At 37.2% G+C, this 16,429-nt stretch overlaps 1 protein-coding gene and 1 long non-coding RNA gene across 11 annotated transcripts in view; both read right to left on the bottom strand.

The window, feature by feature from the left end:
• Nucleotides 1-3,464: 3,464 nt before the first annotated feature.
• Nucleotides 3,465-16,429, bottom strand: part of LOC149625148 (uncharacterized) — a 166,261-nt gene continuing 153,296 nt past the window's right edge. For 2 of the 10 annotated variants that reach the window (XR_016374555.1, XR_016374559.1), the window contains 3 exons: nt 5,508-5,886; nt 4,188-4,253; nt 3,465-4,111 (listed from right to left, as the gene is read on the bottom strand). This is a non-coding gene — a long non-coding RNA (uncharacterized LOC149625148). Of the gene's footprint in view, nt 4,254-5,507; nt 6,236-6,655; nt 7,967-16,429 lie in introns of those variants that run through there. The other 8 variants (XR_016374556.1, XR_016374553.1, XR_016374554.1 and 5 more) reach the window with 8 other exon arrangements.
• On the bottom strand, nt 8,095-16,068 carry LOC149625149 (DNA topoisomerase 2-binding protein 1-A-like). The gene is made up of 5 exons (XM_089851916.1): nt 14,470-16,068; nt 9,811-12,381; nt 9,167-9,580; nt 8,819-9,098; nt 8,095-8,659 (listed from the first exon to the last, which is right to left on the bottom strand). The coding sequence occupies exons 1-5, from the start codon at nt 14,936-14,938 to the stop codon at nt 8,290-8,292; spliced, it is 4,104 nt and encodes a 1,367-aa protein (XP_089708042.1). The 5' UTR covers nt 14,939-16,068; the 3' UTR covers nt 8,095-8,289.

Below are 16,429 nucleotides of genomic sequence, written 5' to 3'. Positions count from 1 at the left end.
ACATTTTTATGCTTATTTTATTGTTTTTTTTTAAAAATTTTAGTAAAATTTTAATTTTTTTAAGTAAAATAATTTTTTTATGTAAAAAAATATTATTTTCAATGTTTTTATTTTCTTTTTATTAAGTAAAAAGCTTAAAAAAGGGGGTCAAAAATATCACTCTAAGTCCAGAGGTAAAAAAACTGAAACCAAGTCTAGTATATAAAAAATTCAAGAAAAGAAAGAACGAGGTTTAAGGCAAAATTTATTCAATGAAAAACAAAAAAACCAAAGTGTTTACAAAAATTTCGAACAAAAAAATATTAAAGAGGTTGGAAAGTTAAAGTTTGAACCCGAAAAAAAATAATAAGTAGTTACAAATAAAATTTGGAAGCAAAAAAATTAAGTTAAGTGGTTACATGAAAAATTTTCAAGTAAAAATGATATATTTTGTGTCTTCTAGCTTCGATGATTTCCTCCATATCTTTAAGTCACCGCTGAGAGAAAGAGCAAGTCCAGAAGACATGTAACGTGAATCCAACGAAGCGTGTCATCAGGAATGATGCATAGCAAGTCCAGAAGACATGTAACGTGAATCCAACGAAGCGTGTCATCAGGAATGATACGTAGCAAGTCCAGAACAGCTTCGTGTTGAGTCAATCGGAACAAAGGATGTCATCTGGAAGTATACGTCTCGGAATGACCAGCGACAGAAAAATCCAAGAAAATCATCCACATCTATAAATTAAAGCATATCAATAACACATATTAAACTGTTGCCTACTAACAAAGTAATCTCGTAGATTTAAATAATTTAAGAAAAGCGTGTCCTTAATTAAAAAAACTGGCTACCAAATTTATAAACCCTGACGAACTACATCAACTAATTGCCACCCTAAATTAAAGAAAGAGTTGACTACCGTGAATTCCACCCCGAATTAAATAAATACTCTCGCTAGCTAATTCCCAAAATTTTATAGAAAGTAGTTTTAAGAAAATCGTCCCTTTATTTAAAATTAAATTATGTAACTTAATAATCAAATTAATTTAAAATATCCCCTAAATTAATTTCAGAAAAACTTGCCATTATTTGAATTGCTTTTAAAATAAGTGCTGCTATTTCATGGAGAATAGTTTATTTAAAACTAGAAATTAAAAATTATTTTCGGGAGCTTTCGAACCGTGGTTCTTCCTCAGCCGTACAAACTTATTTATTTATTTATTTATTTAAATTACGCAGCTTAATAATGAAATTAAGTTGAAATATCCCCTAAATTAATTTTAGGAAAACCTGACATTTATTTGAAACTATTCCCACAGATAGAACCCATAAACAGAAACTTGAGTTGAAATTGGACAAGGCTGAACTTAGGCTTAGGGCAAACGTCCGCGTGTCTTAAAACTGTCTCTGCGGGACTTGATTTTCGAAAATCTGTCGCTTTAGATCTAAATTAATTAATAATATCCCCTAAACTAATTTTAGGAAAGCCTTCCATTTATTTTAAAACTATTCCCACAGACAGTATCCGTAAAATAACTAGAGTTTAATAAGACACGGCTTAATTTAGGTTTAGGGTCCTAGTGTTTTAAAATTCTCTCGGCGGGACATGATTTCCGAAAATCCGTCGCGTTATCTCTAATTACGTACCCCGTTTAATAGATTATAATAATAGCCCCTTAACTAATTTTAGGAAAACCTTATATTTATTTTAAAACTATTCCCACATACAGTATCCGTAAAATAACTAGAGTTTGATAAGACACGGCTTAATTTAGGCTTAGGGTCCTCGTGTTTTAAAATTCTCTCGGCGGGACCCGATTTCCGAAAATCTGTCGCGTTATCTCTAAATTAATTACGTACCCCGTTTAATAGATTATAATAATAGCCCCTAAACTAATTTTAGGAAAGCCTTCCATGTATTTTAAAACTGTTCCCACAGACAGTATCCGTAAAATAACTAGATTTTAATAAGACACCGCTCAATTTAGGCTTAGGGTCCTCGTGTTTTAAAACTTTCTCTTGAGGGGGACCTGATTTCCGAAAATCTGTCGCGTTATCTCTAAATTAATTACGTACCCCGTTTAATAGATTATAATAATAGCCCCTAAACTAATTATTAAGGGATTCTCTCTTGTCCAACATCTCGTTGTAAAATATTATTTATTTTACTTGATTTTTAATAAATAAATAAAATTCACTAACATTTAACACTGCCTAATTAATTTAAATACTAGAAATAAAATAAATAGTTTAAGGGGAGCTAGATGAGTTTGGATTATTGTAAAGGTTAGGCTTACGGATTGTTAAAGCACCACGAGGCGAAGCAATGGCCGCCAATTAAGTTGAAGAGCTTCGAATTCAGCTTGCGTCCTCGGCAAAAACGATCAGCAAAATGGCGGAACGATGAAGCTTCGACTTCAAAAGCCGGGATCACGATCACCATCAGCTGAGCGCGAAAGGTTTCTCCGAGCGACCTTCTTCGACGGCTTCCAGGGAACGAAATGAACCGGTTGGCCTATGCCTGCAACTTACAACAACGTAAATTTCCTTCGTCGGGGGGCGCTAAAAGCTCCTATGCGCGGACTCGGGTGCGCCATATCCCGGGCACGAAATCCAAATAGCTGAACACGTTAGGCCTAAAGAAATGAACGCTAGGCCTATATGAATAAACGGTAGGCCTAAATGAATGGACAATCATTACCTTTTACCATTAACATCTGTCGTGACGTCACAAGTCAATAACCTCGTTGATGTCATAGGTGACGTCACCGGCTATGACGTCATGACACGTCACCGGATATGACGTCATGACACGTCACCGGATATGACGTCATGACACGTCACCGGATATGACGTCATTGGTCACGTCACCGGATATGACGTCATTGGTCACGTCACCGGATATGACGTCATAGCAAAATTTACCATGCTTTAGATGTCAGTAAATACGTAACTACGTATGCAGCGCGCCCTAGCGGCAAATCTTACAGCATGTTTAAGATGTCAGTAAATACGTAACTACTTATACAGCGCCCCTAACGGCAATTTATGAACTATATATTGCTTACACGAAAGTCTAGTAGAATTTATCATGATTTAGATGTCAGTAAATACGTAACTACGTATACAGCGCCCCTAGTGGTAAATGTGTTTATGCTTAATTATCCGTTCATAATGATAATAATAATAACCCATAGCCCCTAAGTAACCCCAAATCTCAATTCTGTTTAAAAGCAGTAACGAGTTTTTAGTGAGTAGCCCCTCGATGATTACTCGTAATCCAGAGGCAACCATTAATCCAAATCCATTTTATTAACTTTTTAAAAGCATCAATAGAAATCACCAATGAAAGAAAATTTTCATTAGTGAATAGCCCCTCGACGCACTGCCTTTAACAGTGCTAAAAAGTGATTTATTTATTAATGATCATATGTATGCCTGTAACTTTATTGAAAAGAAAAGCAATAAAATGAGATTCATTAAATCGATGAACAATTATTTCATTTTATTTATTCTATAGTACATTTATAAATTTTAAACAAAAGTATATGTGTTTAAAAACAGAAAGTACGCTGCGTTGAAACTTGCTGGAGCCGTGTAATATGAGAAGGCTCCCTTTAATCCAAAATAGTGTCGACGTACCTTCCCGAACGTGGCACAGGGAACAAGCCGTGAAAAGGCTCATAATGTAGCTTCAATGAAAATCCTATATGAAGGAAAATTGTCATTAGTGTTTAGCCCCTTTAATATAGGTACAGAAAGTTTTAGTTTACAGAAATTGAACCAATAGCAACCTATCGATTTTCTTCGACTTCATGGTCTGTGCAAAAACGTTAATTTTTATCATATAAATAACGATTACGCCAAACTTTTTGAACAAATTCTTATTCTGTTTATAATTCGAGTCACCTGTTCTGTTATATTGAGAAAGCACTTTAATATAGTGGACCTTATACTTAACCAGAGGGTACAAATCAAGTTTTTATAACATAGCCATAAAATAATAAGAAAATTGCTATTATTAACAAATTTTAATCGGCTTAGAATTTCCACCGCTTTTCCACGCTAATATCCTACGATGGAAAACGAGGTTGTTAGGATGGAAAACCAGGGTATTTGGTGGCACCCAACCTTGAATACAAAAATAACAGAAGTAAAAACCTTGAGCTTTCAATTTCTAAAGCGACCAAAGCTTAGAAAGAAATACCAATATGGCGGCAAGGAATGAAGTAACGCCAGAATTGACAGGAACGTTTGAATCAATACCGAACATCTGCAATTATAATAAACATAATAAGAAATGTAATAAGAACTTCCATCAAAATGATATAAAGAATGGGTAGATTTTACTAATGACTAATATTTTTGTAGCATCCTAGGAGCGAAAGCACTCGGCGTTGCCCGTCAGCCCGTCGGGACATTTTTATTACTTTTCACGCGGACATTATTCCAAAAAGAAGGGTTTTTAAATTTGTGGCCGCCATTTAATAAGATGGCCAAAAATCGAACCCGAAAGACCATTCAGCCCGTCTATAGGTTAAAGGAAACCAGTGTACTAAATATTTGCGAAATCGGTTGAAACGCGAGGACTTTGTTGCATAGAGAAGATTTTTTACATTTACAAATCTTTCTTAGTACGCGTCTACTACTTACGAACACAGACCTGGTCTGTGTTACGAGTAACGTTCCTGAAAATGTTCAGCCTTCTAGGGCAAGCGGTTTGAGCTGGGCGTTGATTATCAGTCAGTCAGTCAGGACTTTGAGAACTAAACAGAAATATTCATTTATTTGCTTGAACCGGGAAATAATAATGCTTGAACCGGGAAATAATAATGCTTGAACACGAAAGATTTGATTAAACAAAATTTCTCATAAATAAAAGTTAAACAAGATGGGCCAAGGGCTGGGCTCATAATAGTTGCCACATCGTACCGTACTTAACAGGCGTACATAAAATTTATGTGAATAGCCCCTCGATGCGCTACCCTTAACATTGATAAAATGATTACCCGTAAGGCCATTCTAAAAACGAAGTTTTAGCTTTATCAATGCTAAACTGATTACACATAAGTAACCTTTAATAGAATAAGAGAAAGTTTTAGTGATTATCCCCTCGATGATTGAGTTACCTTTAACAGTGCTAAAATGATTACGTACTTAACGTTCAATTAATACACGTACAGAAACTTTTAATTTACAACTACGCATACTTATCGCATCTTAAAAATTTCTAACATGAACTTATGGCCAGAAGCGTTTGAAAGAGAAAGAATTCGGTAATAATTGTAATATCCCGGTGCCTTAAGACCATTCCAAAAATAACATCAGTATATATTTTCTTTGCCTAGATTATAAATTCCCCTCGATTTCTTTCAATGTTGAAATATGGGAGCGGTATTGAAAGCGTGAAATCGTATTGTGGACGTCGACGACGGGTGAGACGAATTTTAAAGGGAGAGTATATAGCTTAACCTTACTATCATAATTCCCTTCCTCATAAGTAGACGAATGAAAAATATCACCTCACCACAATTTTCTCCCTTTCACTTTCCCTTCAACGACTAACGAAAACTTTTATACAGCCAAAGGTGGGTATACTGGCACGACGGAGACAACAACAACAGGGCAGGTCAAACTAAGAGCCTCACCGTAGATGTACGTCATACGATGTGGCTAAAAATACTTTAACGTACTTTTTCTTACTTGAGAAGTATTACCAGAAGCGGATAATTAAACCTCCGAAGGAGGTTTAATTATAGGCTTCTGGTATTACTACTGAAAGCTTATGCAGAGTTGAGAATATGTAAATCGAGTGCATGGTCTTACCTTTTATGATGGCGGCAGGAGGATGGGGGGGGGATGAAGAGAAACGTCCAAACCGCGGTCCCCATCTCTTTAGATGGTTACTGAAAGAACATGTAAAGGATCAAAATTAAACACTTACGCCCGTCTTTTCATAAACGAAATAAAGAAATACATTTTTTAAATTAATTTTTGGGACCCTTTTACGAACTGAAAGAGCTTACCTTCCTCAATACACATATATTAATAATCTACACCTAGATTAGGCGGGAATACAACTTTCAAATCTAGTAATTCTCTATTGTGAATGTAATATTTTCTTTTATGTTTAGCATATTTTTCAAGTTACTAATTTAATTACTATACCAGGGATAGATTTAATTTTAAAAGCAGGAATGGAGAACGGTTAGTATTTACTTCAGTCCAAATCATAGCCTAGTATAGAGCCCCTCCCTCCAACACGTAATTAAAAGTTTAAATTATCTTATAGACATATAGCGAATTCCACTGACTGCTCTCGGAGCGCTCCCATGGAGCAATAAATATAGGAGACCCTGATTTAGCAAAAACAGTCTTTAACGACTTCGAGAACTACTTCTCCCATTTATATGGCTCCATGGGAGCGCTCCGCGAGCAGTCAGTGGAAATCGCTATCACTTATAGCGAATTCCACTTACTGCTCTCGGAGCGCTCCCATGGAGCAATAAATATAGGAGACCCTGATTTAGCAAAAACAGTCTTTAACGAAGCCGAGAACTACTTCTCCCATTTATATGGCTCCATGGGAGCGCTCCGCGAGCAGTCAGTGGAAATCGCTAATAAAGTACGTTTTGATGACGTTGCTGACGGGGACGGCGAAAAATTCCTTTTTACCTCTGTCGCTCTGACCCGCCTCTTCTTTCATACCCCTCCGTCCCGTGGATGGGGGTCCGTTTTTTATCGTTATTTTATTTTTTATTAATAGTAAATTATGGTTCTTAGATAAAGGTAACGTTTTTTACTCTTTCCCTACACCAAAAGAAAATGAAACGGTTGAAAATTAACTATAAATACTGAATTTACAATTTTGACATTAGAAATTACTTTTTATTAAAAATTTATTCATTCTTAAACCTTGAATCCTTTTTAGTATAATAGAATAGATTGTAACACACCTCTCATTAAAATTTTCGGACACTGGGACCAGTAGATCCGATTATCCGAAGATATATTCAGTGTTAGCACTGAAGGCATCATTTTGACTGTGGAAAATAATTTTTATAAGAAAAACTACGCACTCTAGAAGCTTGGACCCTCTTTAGTATAATAAAACACGCCAAAACACACGTCTCATTAAAATTTCAGGTTATTCGGATGTATAGGACAAAGGATCTGGCCAAAAAAGCTACCTCCTCCCATAGAACTTAATGTTAATTTTGGGTTCCTTTGAATAATCTTCAAAAGTTGCGCTTAAACATGTAAATCGAATTCTTTGAACGGGCTTCTATAGCGCGAGCAGCTTGTGTCGTGTTGCGCGTGATCGAGTGGGCTATGCTTTAGTAGGGAAGTTGTAGCCAAGAAGTACTAACTACATAGTAGTAGAATTGGTGGATTTCTTATAAGGAACCCCGAATTAATAAACTGGTCCCACCGTCTATTTTTTCCAAAAACGATAATTAATTAAGTGGTCCTTGGGACCAGTGACCCTAAGTTTTGGAATAAATAAATTGGTCCGAGCAATTAATAAACTAGTTTTGGACTTTTAAACCTGTCTTATTTCCAACCCTGAATTCACAAGTACTTTTTCTTGACTTTTGAGCGCGACATTAAAACGTGAAATTTAAACGGTTTCCAAAATAATGACTACTAACGAAAAATAATTAAAGATCAGACACAAACTGGATTCAATAAAAACATTTTATTAAAGCAAATTTCTCGAAAAACGAGACTGATTTTATCGATCTCGATTCGCGTATGTTATAGAATAGCGTTTATCGAGATGTAACTTCTCGATCGAAGTGAGTTCTTTCGAGATCGACTTCGATACGATATCGAGAGCGAGATCGAGAGCTGTTATAGAATAGAACATACATACCTACTCCCATAGAACTTCCTGTTAATTTTGGGTTCCTTTGAATTTTTTTTTAAAAGTCGCACTTATACATGTAAATGGAATACTTTGAACGGGCTTTTATAGCGCGAGAAGTTTGCGTCGTGTTGCGCGTGATCGAGTGGGCTATGCTTTTGAGCCCGACATTAACACGTAAAATTTAAACGATTTCCAAAATAATGACTAAAAAATAACGAAAAATAATTAAAGATCAGACACAAACTGGATTCAATAAAAACATTTTATTAACACAAATTTTTTACAAAGTATATTTTGGAAAAACAGAGTTCAAAATGAACCATTATTAAAATTAATTTTAAACAAAAAGAACGAAAAAAGTAGTAGAACAAATTAGTTATTAATAAAAGAAAAAATTATTAGCCCCATAAGGTTTTTTTTAACTCGTGAAGTTGCTTAATTAATTATTTTTAATATTGGCCGCCCTTATGAAATGTAAAAAATCTTCCGCTGCTGGGAACACAAATTCCTTGAAATCAGGTGCGGGATATTTGTGCAAATATTCCGAGAAATATTGTGGGACGAGACACCATACTTGATTTTTCATTAAATCTTTGCACGTATCGTCTTTAATGGAACACCCCTTGCCATTTTCAAGAAAAGCTAATCGAACCTTGCTTGAAACCATTTCTTCGGCCGATTTTACAATTGTCGCTCCACCAGCTTCAAGAACTCTTTGAAAAACGCCGCGTTTGTTTTCAGGGGCCAATAAAATCACGCACCAGTCCGCGAAAGCTCCATTGTCAGATCGGAGAAAGTTTTGGTGCCACCTGAGCATGTTGAGCATAATTATTAAAATCGGGTATTTCTGGTCTACTATTGGCCTATTTCCATATAGATAAGATTAACTAGGCTTAAATGTTTCGAAATATATGATCTGATCTACGATTGGCCTATAAAATGAATAACGTTAAACTCTGTTTCATTACCTGTAGATCGCGGTCATGGTACTGGCTTGATCTGGTTGTACTTCGTTATGCCTCAGATAAATAGTCGATCCGATGACGTACTTCTCTTCTTCTACGAATTTTCCAGCTTTACCGGAATCGAAAATGAAATCCTTGTGAATTATGATTTTCCCGGCAGCGATTGAAGATAGCATTTTCTCGCTCTTGGCCAGTTTTTGAACAACCATATGCGTGCATTCATTATTGAACATTTTTTCGTTCAAAACTTTGCCGCCTAGTTGTTCAACTATGGAAATCATTTCTGCAAACAGAATAATTAAAAAATAAGCCTAAGATCTTATTGCCCAACTTAATTACTGTTGAACTTACCTTTGAGCATCTTTTCGTCAGAGAAGCTTGAAAACAGAAAGACTTTCTGCAAGTACCGTCCATCAAGGGAAGCGCCTTCGTTGTAACTAGTATTGGCTTCCGAACCAAAATTTTCAGGTATTTGTCCCTGATCCGACCATATAATGGGTGGTAATTGCGACGATTGGACATGGTCCACGTCGAGTGGTTGAGTCTCCGTTTTGGGGAAGCTACGATGTCGCGGTTCTACAATCGAACTCTCGGCCGAAATTAACTTTTCTTCGTACGCGCTTTTCGCCGCTTTCGTGGCAGAGGCTAACATTTCCAGCTGTTTTTGGAATTCTTGCGTGCAAAGTACGTCATTATCTTCTTGTGCCGAAGCCGTGGACGACTTCGCGGAAGTTGTAATGAGTTTATTAGATGCGCAAGCTTCACCTAAAGAAGAGAAACGCATTTTTTTTTTCGCCTCCAAAATCAATTTCCCCGAAATATTCCCTCTTCGTAGGAACCCGGTTGACCCTCGTAACCCTAACAGTCATCTAGCTTCTACCAAAAATACCAAGGAAGGTAGTTTTTCCGCTCTAAATAAATTTCCCTGATATGAACATGCCTAAAATTCATCGCGCTCTGTCAAAGATACCCCCCGAAAAAATCCACAAACATACCTTCTTGGCGTTCCTGAGGACCTTTCGTGGTATTTGCAGCGTCTTTAACTGGCGTCTTTGTAAGTTTCTGCGACGATATTTGCGAGGCGAGTGAAAGTCTTTTATCATAATTCGGTGGAAACAGCGCCTCATCTACAGCGGCGTTTTGTCTTTTACATTCGTGTATCCATTCGGGCGAGACTACTTTACTTTTGTAAGTGTTTACGTATAACGAAACGACATTAGCGAGTTTATCACCGGCTTTCTGTCGATGAAGGACGTGGGTGATATAGTTTTTGTGATCTTTATGGCAGTTCATTCCCAATCTCTTGCCGATTTGGAAGAGTTCGTCGCGTTCCTTTAATGGAACCGACTTTAAGGCCGTTACGTGAAACGTTACAAATATGTTGGTGGGCTTGAAATGATCGGGAGATAATGGCGGGTCATCTTTACAAAATGGGTGGGGTTCGGTGTAGAGTTTGTGTAATTTGGTGTCGAAACTATCGTCAAGGTTTTCAACGTCAATGGGCAACTTAAACCTGAGTTCGGGAAGGTCCCAATTACGGACTTTCCACACCTCCTTTCCGTCGACAATTGTTAAGTATGGCTCCGGTTCTAGTTCTGGTGTCTTCAGGCGTTTAGCCGGAGAAGCTGCGGCGGCCTCAGCGTTAGATCGCTTTTCAGGCGTCTTTGAGCGTTTAGGAGATGAAGGCGCTTTTTCGACAGTCTTTTGTGGTTCAACAGGTTTCGGCGGTATATGGTCACTATCCTTATCGTTGAAAGCATACGCCGTTTCATCGACGAATTCCCCACTCTTCGCAATGGCGTACAACCACTCAACTTTAACAACCTTGATCTTCCAGGACAATGCCGCTACCAGTTTTTTCCCTTCGGGTACTTTCATAATAAGATGGGTATTCCTTAGAATATTTTTTTCGGGTTGACTTTTCCTAGACAACGATGCCTGAGGAGTTCCACCCAGAAAAGTTATCAATTCAACCAAAGCCTCTTTTTCAGCAGAGAACGAGAATTGACTCAAAGTGATGACTGTGTTCCTCAATGGTAAACTCGTTTTGGCCACGTTTGCAACGATCAATGGCGTATATAGAATGTTCACGTTTAAAGGCAGGATTTCCTCCAATTCCACGCACATTCGTAACCAGCAACATGTCGCGTAGGTTGTACTTGGTTTCAAATTAACGCTATCGTGTTCGTAAAATAGAAAAGGAACGATGGTGTAGTTAGATTTCTTGTTAATCGCACCTCCGTGTTCTTTAACAGACTGTTCAATTTCTTCCTTCGTTTCTTGGTCGTAGCCTTGAACTTTAAAGGAAATTCCTTTGAAAAGTTGAGTTGGTTCGGTCGTCATTGTTAACGTATCACGACCTTCGTCTGTCTTGGAGACGTTACCTTTTACAGCGTTAATTAGTTCAGCTACATTCAAGATTTCACCGCAGAAATCCTTAAGGTTTTGTTTTAAGTCGCTGGTAATGACGTGAGTAACTCGCGAACTCATTTTGTCGCAACGCGTACCGTTACCGATGTTGATAAGTTTGAGGATTTTTGCTAAGGCATTAGAATTTGGAGGGAATCCGACTGGCAAGATTTGAAATCCGTCCAAGTTATTGTTGGGTTTTATGGTCGAAATGTCCAGGTTTTCAAGTTCGTTAATGAGTTTCTGTTCGGCATTTTCTTTATCGTCGTCATCTGACAGAGTGACAGGTTTCACAGGACTTTTTTCTTGCTCCTTCACGGGTAAATGTGTTTCGTCAGCATTATGGTCTTCATCAGGTGAACGCGTTGAATCATCATTCTGACCTTGATCAGGTAAATTTATTTCGTCACCATCTTTGTCTTGATCGGGTAAACGAGTTTCGTCATCACTTTCACCTTCATTTCCTTTGAGAGTTTTACTGCCGGTAATTTCTGCCCCCGATGACTTCTTTTCGTTGGAACCACTAGTTACATCCCCAATCAGATCCAATTCCATGGAACTTGCACTCGTTATGTTAAGTTCCCTCGCATTCATCGATGTACCAGGAATACGTGTCATCGATAAAACATCAATAGGGACATTTTTAGACGCAGATGTTGGCGATGACGTCAACGGTTTCTTGAAACCCGGAACAGCAGTGTCATCAAGCGTAAGGTTCTTCGAAATAGATTCAGATGCCGACGGTAAGGGAACAAGTAAAAAGTCTTTCTCTTCAACGACGTATTTAGATTCGAGGCATTTTTCGAACCATTCCGGTTTAAGGCATTTGATCTTCCATTTGTAAGCGGCTTTGAATTTTTCACCAGTTGCCGTAGGTGTTAGCAAATGGGTGACATCACCCATTTTGAGTTGGCCCGAGTACTGGCCGCCATTTTGTACCGTTAAAGCCCGGATTCGATTTCGACTTGGCAAGTCTATGTTCGAAACCGATAATTTAAGACCGTGAAATAATGGAAACTCATGTTTTTCGTAGATGGGGTCATTATGAGGTTTCGGTTCATTCGAATTATCAATGGACATTTCGTCTACCCAGGATGGTAGCATAAGCTTGATATTGTTCTTAATAGCAGCATAATATTTCTCGGTTCCGGAGGTTTCTACATTGAGATGGATTTACAGTTAAGATTATGGACTTAACGGGGTAAAATTTTATAGGATTAGAAACTTGGAACAGTTTGCAATTAAAAATTATCGGACCATTATTAAATTCCTAGCCGACTTAAAGGGATGTACAACGCGTTAAGTAGGAGTGTGTCATGAACTATATTTTTAAGTGGTAGTAGTGTCACTATTTCCTGGAGTAGTGATTGGCCAGTGTCACATAACTAAGCATGGAACGACTTGGATTCAATGGAAAGGCCCATGGTCATACCCAAAGCCCTCATAATGCTACGAACTTCACACATGCTCAGTTGAGCTCTATAGACCTTTTCGACGTAAAAGAAGAGGGTAGGCAACCCTCAGTATCGGGACATAAAACGGGGTTGAGACAATAACGTCTCTGCGTGCGAACTCCAACGAAGACTACAGCGCAGCCGACAAAATGCGAGATAGAAGGCGGAGTTTTACCCCCCCCCCCCGCGTGTCCTTCCCTCTTAGTTACATCGAAATAGAGAGCTATCAGATGGGATAGTAGTACGTCACACCCTCCAAGTCTTACCGCTGTTCTGGTAGACATATTGGGTGGTCTAAGCTTCGTTCCTGCTTTAAACCCACCATTAGATAGTTTTAAGACATGGAGGATTCATACCATTTACACCAGGATGCCGCGCTATCTGGAGGACAAAAGCAGACTGGTTTTTGTCCGCCAGATATCCCGGCCTTCTGGTGTAAATGAATCCTCCATGTCTAAAAACTATCTCTATTTGGCATAGTAAATTATGCCACGACACTCAGCTCCTCTTACAAATGAAAGCTCTCTATGGTCTATTTGATGGAAGTAAGCTTAATATAGATAGTTTACACTAAAGGTTTTTTATTGCCGATCCCTCAGTGTTGCCAGACCGATTGTGAATCAAGAGATTGTAGAAAGGCTAGTAGTTCAGTCTGATTCAGAACATAGCCCACTTGATCACGCACGCTGGCTGCACGCGCTCTAGAAGCCCGTCCAAACGATTATTTTTACATGTTAACTCGCGAATACGGCGCGTCACATAGGTTCGGTCTAAACTTTCAAACCCGTCTGGTTTTAACATGGGCGTCTATGGGAGGGGACCAGTTTTTTGAACGTTTTTGACAATATTAGTGCATCTACAGGTTCAAATCTCTTGAATTTTTAATGAGACGTGTATTGAAAGGTTTGATATTATCCTTTAAAATTTAAAGTCTTCAGCTATAATAGTTTTTTTTATAAAAGATAAAAATCATCACATAGTAGAGAAATTGATAGTAGAGAAATCCTTCAATTTCTCTACTATGTGATGATTTTTATTTTTTTATAAAAAAAACTATTATAGCTGAAGACTTTAAATTTTACAGGATAATATCAAACCTTTCAATACACGTCTCATTAAAAATTCATGAGATATGAACCTGTAGATGCACTAATATTGTCAAAAACGTTGAAAAAACTGGTCCCCTCCCATAGAGGCCCATGTTAAAACCAGACGGGTTTGAATTTTAGACCGAACCTATGTTATTCTCATTTTTAGGGTCGATTTAGCGGGCTTCTATAGCGCGTGCAGCCAGCGTGATCAAGTGGGCTATGTTCAGAACTAGAGCAATTTGACTCAAAGAGGGCCTGACCTTCTTCCATGGCCTGACATTGACAACACTGCACTGAGGTTTAAGCCGAGAGATTGGGGAGGAGTTTTCTGTAGCCCCATAAGTGAAAAATATAGGCCCTACTCCAACATAACCCATTGTACATCACTTTGCCTAGGCTTTCCCTGACTATTTCCTTAATTTTATTTTCCCTACTATTTTTGACACAAATCAAACCTAGTCATGAATGTTAACCGGGATACTTGTTAAATAAATAAATTTTTATAATCAAGTCAACTCTTGATTTGGAATTGATCTTTTAAAGCATATTTATTGTAACATTTCTTAAAACCTCAATAAATTATCTACATAAAAGTCAAATTCCATGATTTTGCTTAAGATTCTAAAAACTCCCCGACGGTTTCCCAATGTCTCTCTGTTCCTATGTCTAAGTATCTTAAAAACAAATAAAATTTACTCACCAGTAATTAGATGCGTGCTTTTCATGGTCATTACATTTTGAACCTGTCCTCCCATGCGATGAATTTTTGTGGTTAGTTCGCCTTTACGGTTACTATTTCTGATGTTCGAGAATGTGATAATACAGTCCCTCATGATCAAATTATAACACGGATGCGGTCTTCGAACAATCCGTTGGTTTTCACTAGCTAATGCCATGAGTAAGGCAACTGGTCCCAAGATATGACAGCCGTTACTTTGCAAAAGCTTAAACAGTTCGTTCTCGAAACTTGATAGCACGTAGATTTTATCTTGATCAATTTTAGCCGAGTCAAAATCTTCAACGGAGTAAAATTCAGGTTCTAATTCCAGTTCAATGCTTCTTTCAAAGGCCAAGTTAAAATTGGTCTCATTGGTTCCATCAGAGATAAACAGCAGGTCGAAAACCGAGTTCGTTCCCATTTCCGAGGTGATACTGTTAGAACTCGCCATGATGTCCTTATTATTAAGTAATTAATAAAAACTAACTAACACAACCTAGACACACCGGACTAAACCTTGGCCCTAGGTAAAAGTAATGAAGGCTCTATTCAAACGGCGCAATTTAAAACCAACGAGTAGCGGGAAATTTCACTCATCTAATATAAAACTTTCTATCAAAACCTAATTCACACGCCCGAATAATTCGAAATAAACTAAAAACATCACGCAATCGATCAGAAAAGCACACTGTACGCGATACAAGAGTAACTTCCCGCCAACTGTTCATGCAGTAACGCAGAAATTCGAGCATACAATCGTATTTATAACCTTCAAGTCAGGGATCTTTATCGTGGGATAAGAACTTCACACAAATTCCGTTTTTTTCTTTGCCTACTAACAATCTGTCACCATGGAGAAATATTACCGGAGATCTAGCCTCAATGTAAGGTACTTTCAAGGAAACTTTCATTCTAATATCAATACAAATACTCCATGGAAAATGCCAATGTAAAAAAGAGCATTAAATATCTCTAAAAAAAAACAGTTTTTACACCTTATCTCCGAAACGTAAAATCAGTTTTTTCAATTGCAATTTGTTACAAACCAAGCCACTCAAAAACTATATATTAAATAGGTTTTTTTTAACAAGGAAGGATCGAATTAAATGGATTAATTAATGTACAGAAAAAAATGACGTTTTTGTGTAATAAAAAACTGGCAAAGCGCAGCATTTTTGCGAGCTGTTATACTTTAGTTCATAGGTACTTGGCAATACATAGAAAGCTACAGAGTATTAATATACAATCTTAAACGCTTCAGAAATAAAAGTAGTTTCGTGAAACTGTTGTTGAAATGAACTATAGTAACGCCCGCGATTGTGTAAAATATTCCGAGATTTTCTTTCTATTTTTTTAAATCAAGGGTTTTTTTATTGGTCACGAGGGAAGCTGTCGTAAAACAAGCATTAAAAATCCGCTATACGCAGCGAAATAAACTTTTGCTTAAGCTCATCTCCGCGCCGGACAAGAGGACGAGACCAGAAAGTAAAGAGAGCAAAATAGACTAAAACAAGCGCCAACTTTGCAAGGTGTCCAAAACAATAGATTATAGTTAAAAATATTTCGTAATGTTGTTACTTCAACTAACTGATCAAAAATCTCAAAAAATAAAAAAAATATTTTAATATATGTAGGTAATTCTAAGAATATATGTAGGTAATTCTAAGAATATATGTAGGTATTTCTAAGAATATATGTAGGTAATTCTAAGAATATATGTAGGTAATTCTAAGAATATATGTAGGTAATTCTAAGAATATATGTAGGTAATTCTAAGAATATATGTAGGTAATTCTAAGAATATATGTAGGTAATTCTAAGAATATATGTAGGTAATTCTAAGAATATATGTAGGTAATTCTAAGAATATATGTAGGTAATTCTAAGAATATATGTAGGTAATTCTAAGAATATATGTAGGTAATTCTAAGAATATATGTAG

The sequence above is a fragment of the Phalangium opilio genome, unplaced genomic scaffold, assembly GCF_054372755.1.
Source record: "Phalangium opilio isolate 3A_F unplaced genomic scaffold, DU_Popi_V2 ptg000105l_1, whole genome shotgun sequence".
Classification (NCBI taxonomy): Eukaryota; Metazoa; Arthropoda; class Arachnida; order Opiliones; family Phalangiidae; genus Phalangium; species Phalangium opilio.
This window is presented reverse-complemented; position numbering and strand designations above follow the sequence as displayed.

Coding starts and splice junctions, on each gene's coding strand:
- LOC149625149 (XM_089851916.1), bottom strand. CDS start 14,938: ATGGCGAGTTCTAACAGTATCACCTCGGAAATGGGAACGAACTCGGTT. Junction 12,382..14,469: donor AAGCACGCATCTAATTACTG/GTGAGTAAATTT, acceptor ATCTCAATGTAG/AAACCTCCGGAACCGAGAAA. Junction 9,099..9,166: donor TGACGAAAAGATGCTCAAAG/GTAAGTTCAACA, acceptor TTCTGTTTGCAG/AAATGATTTCCATAGTTGAA.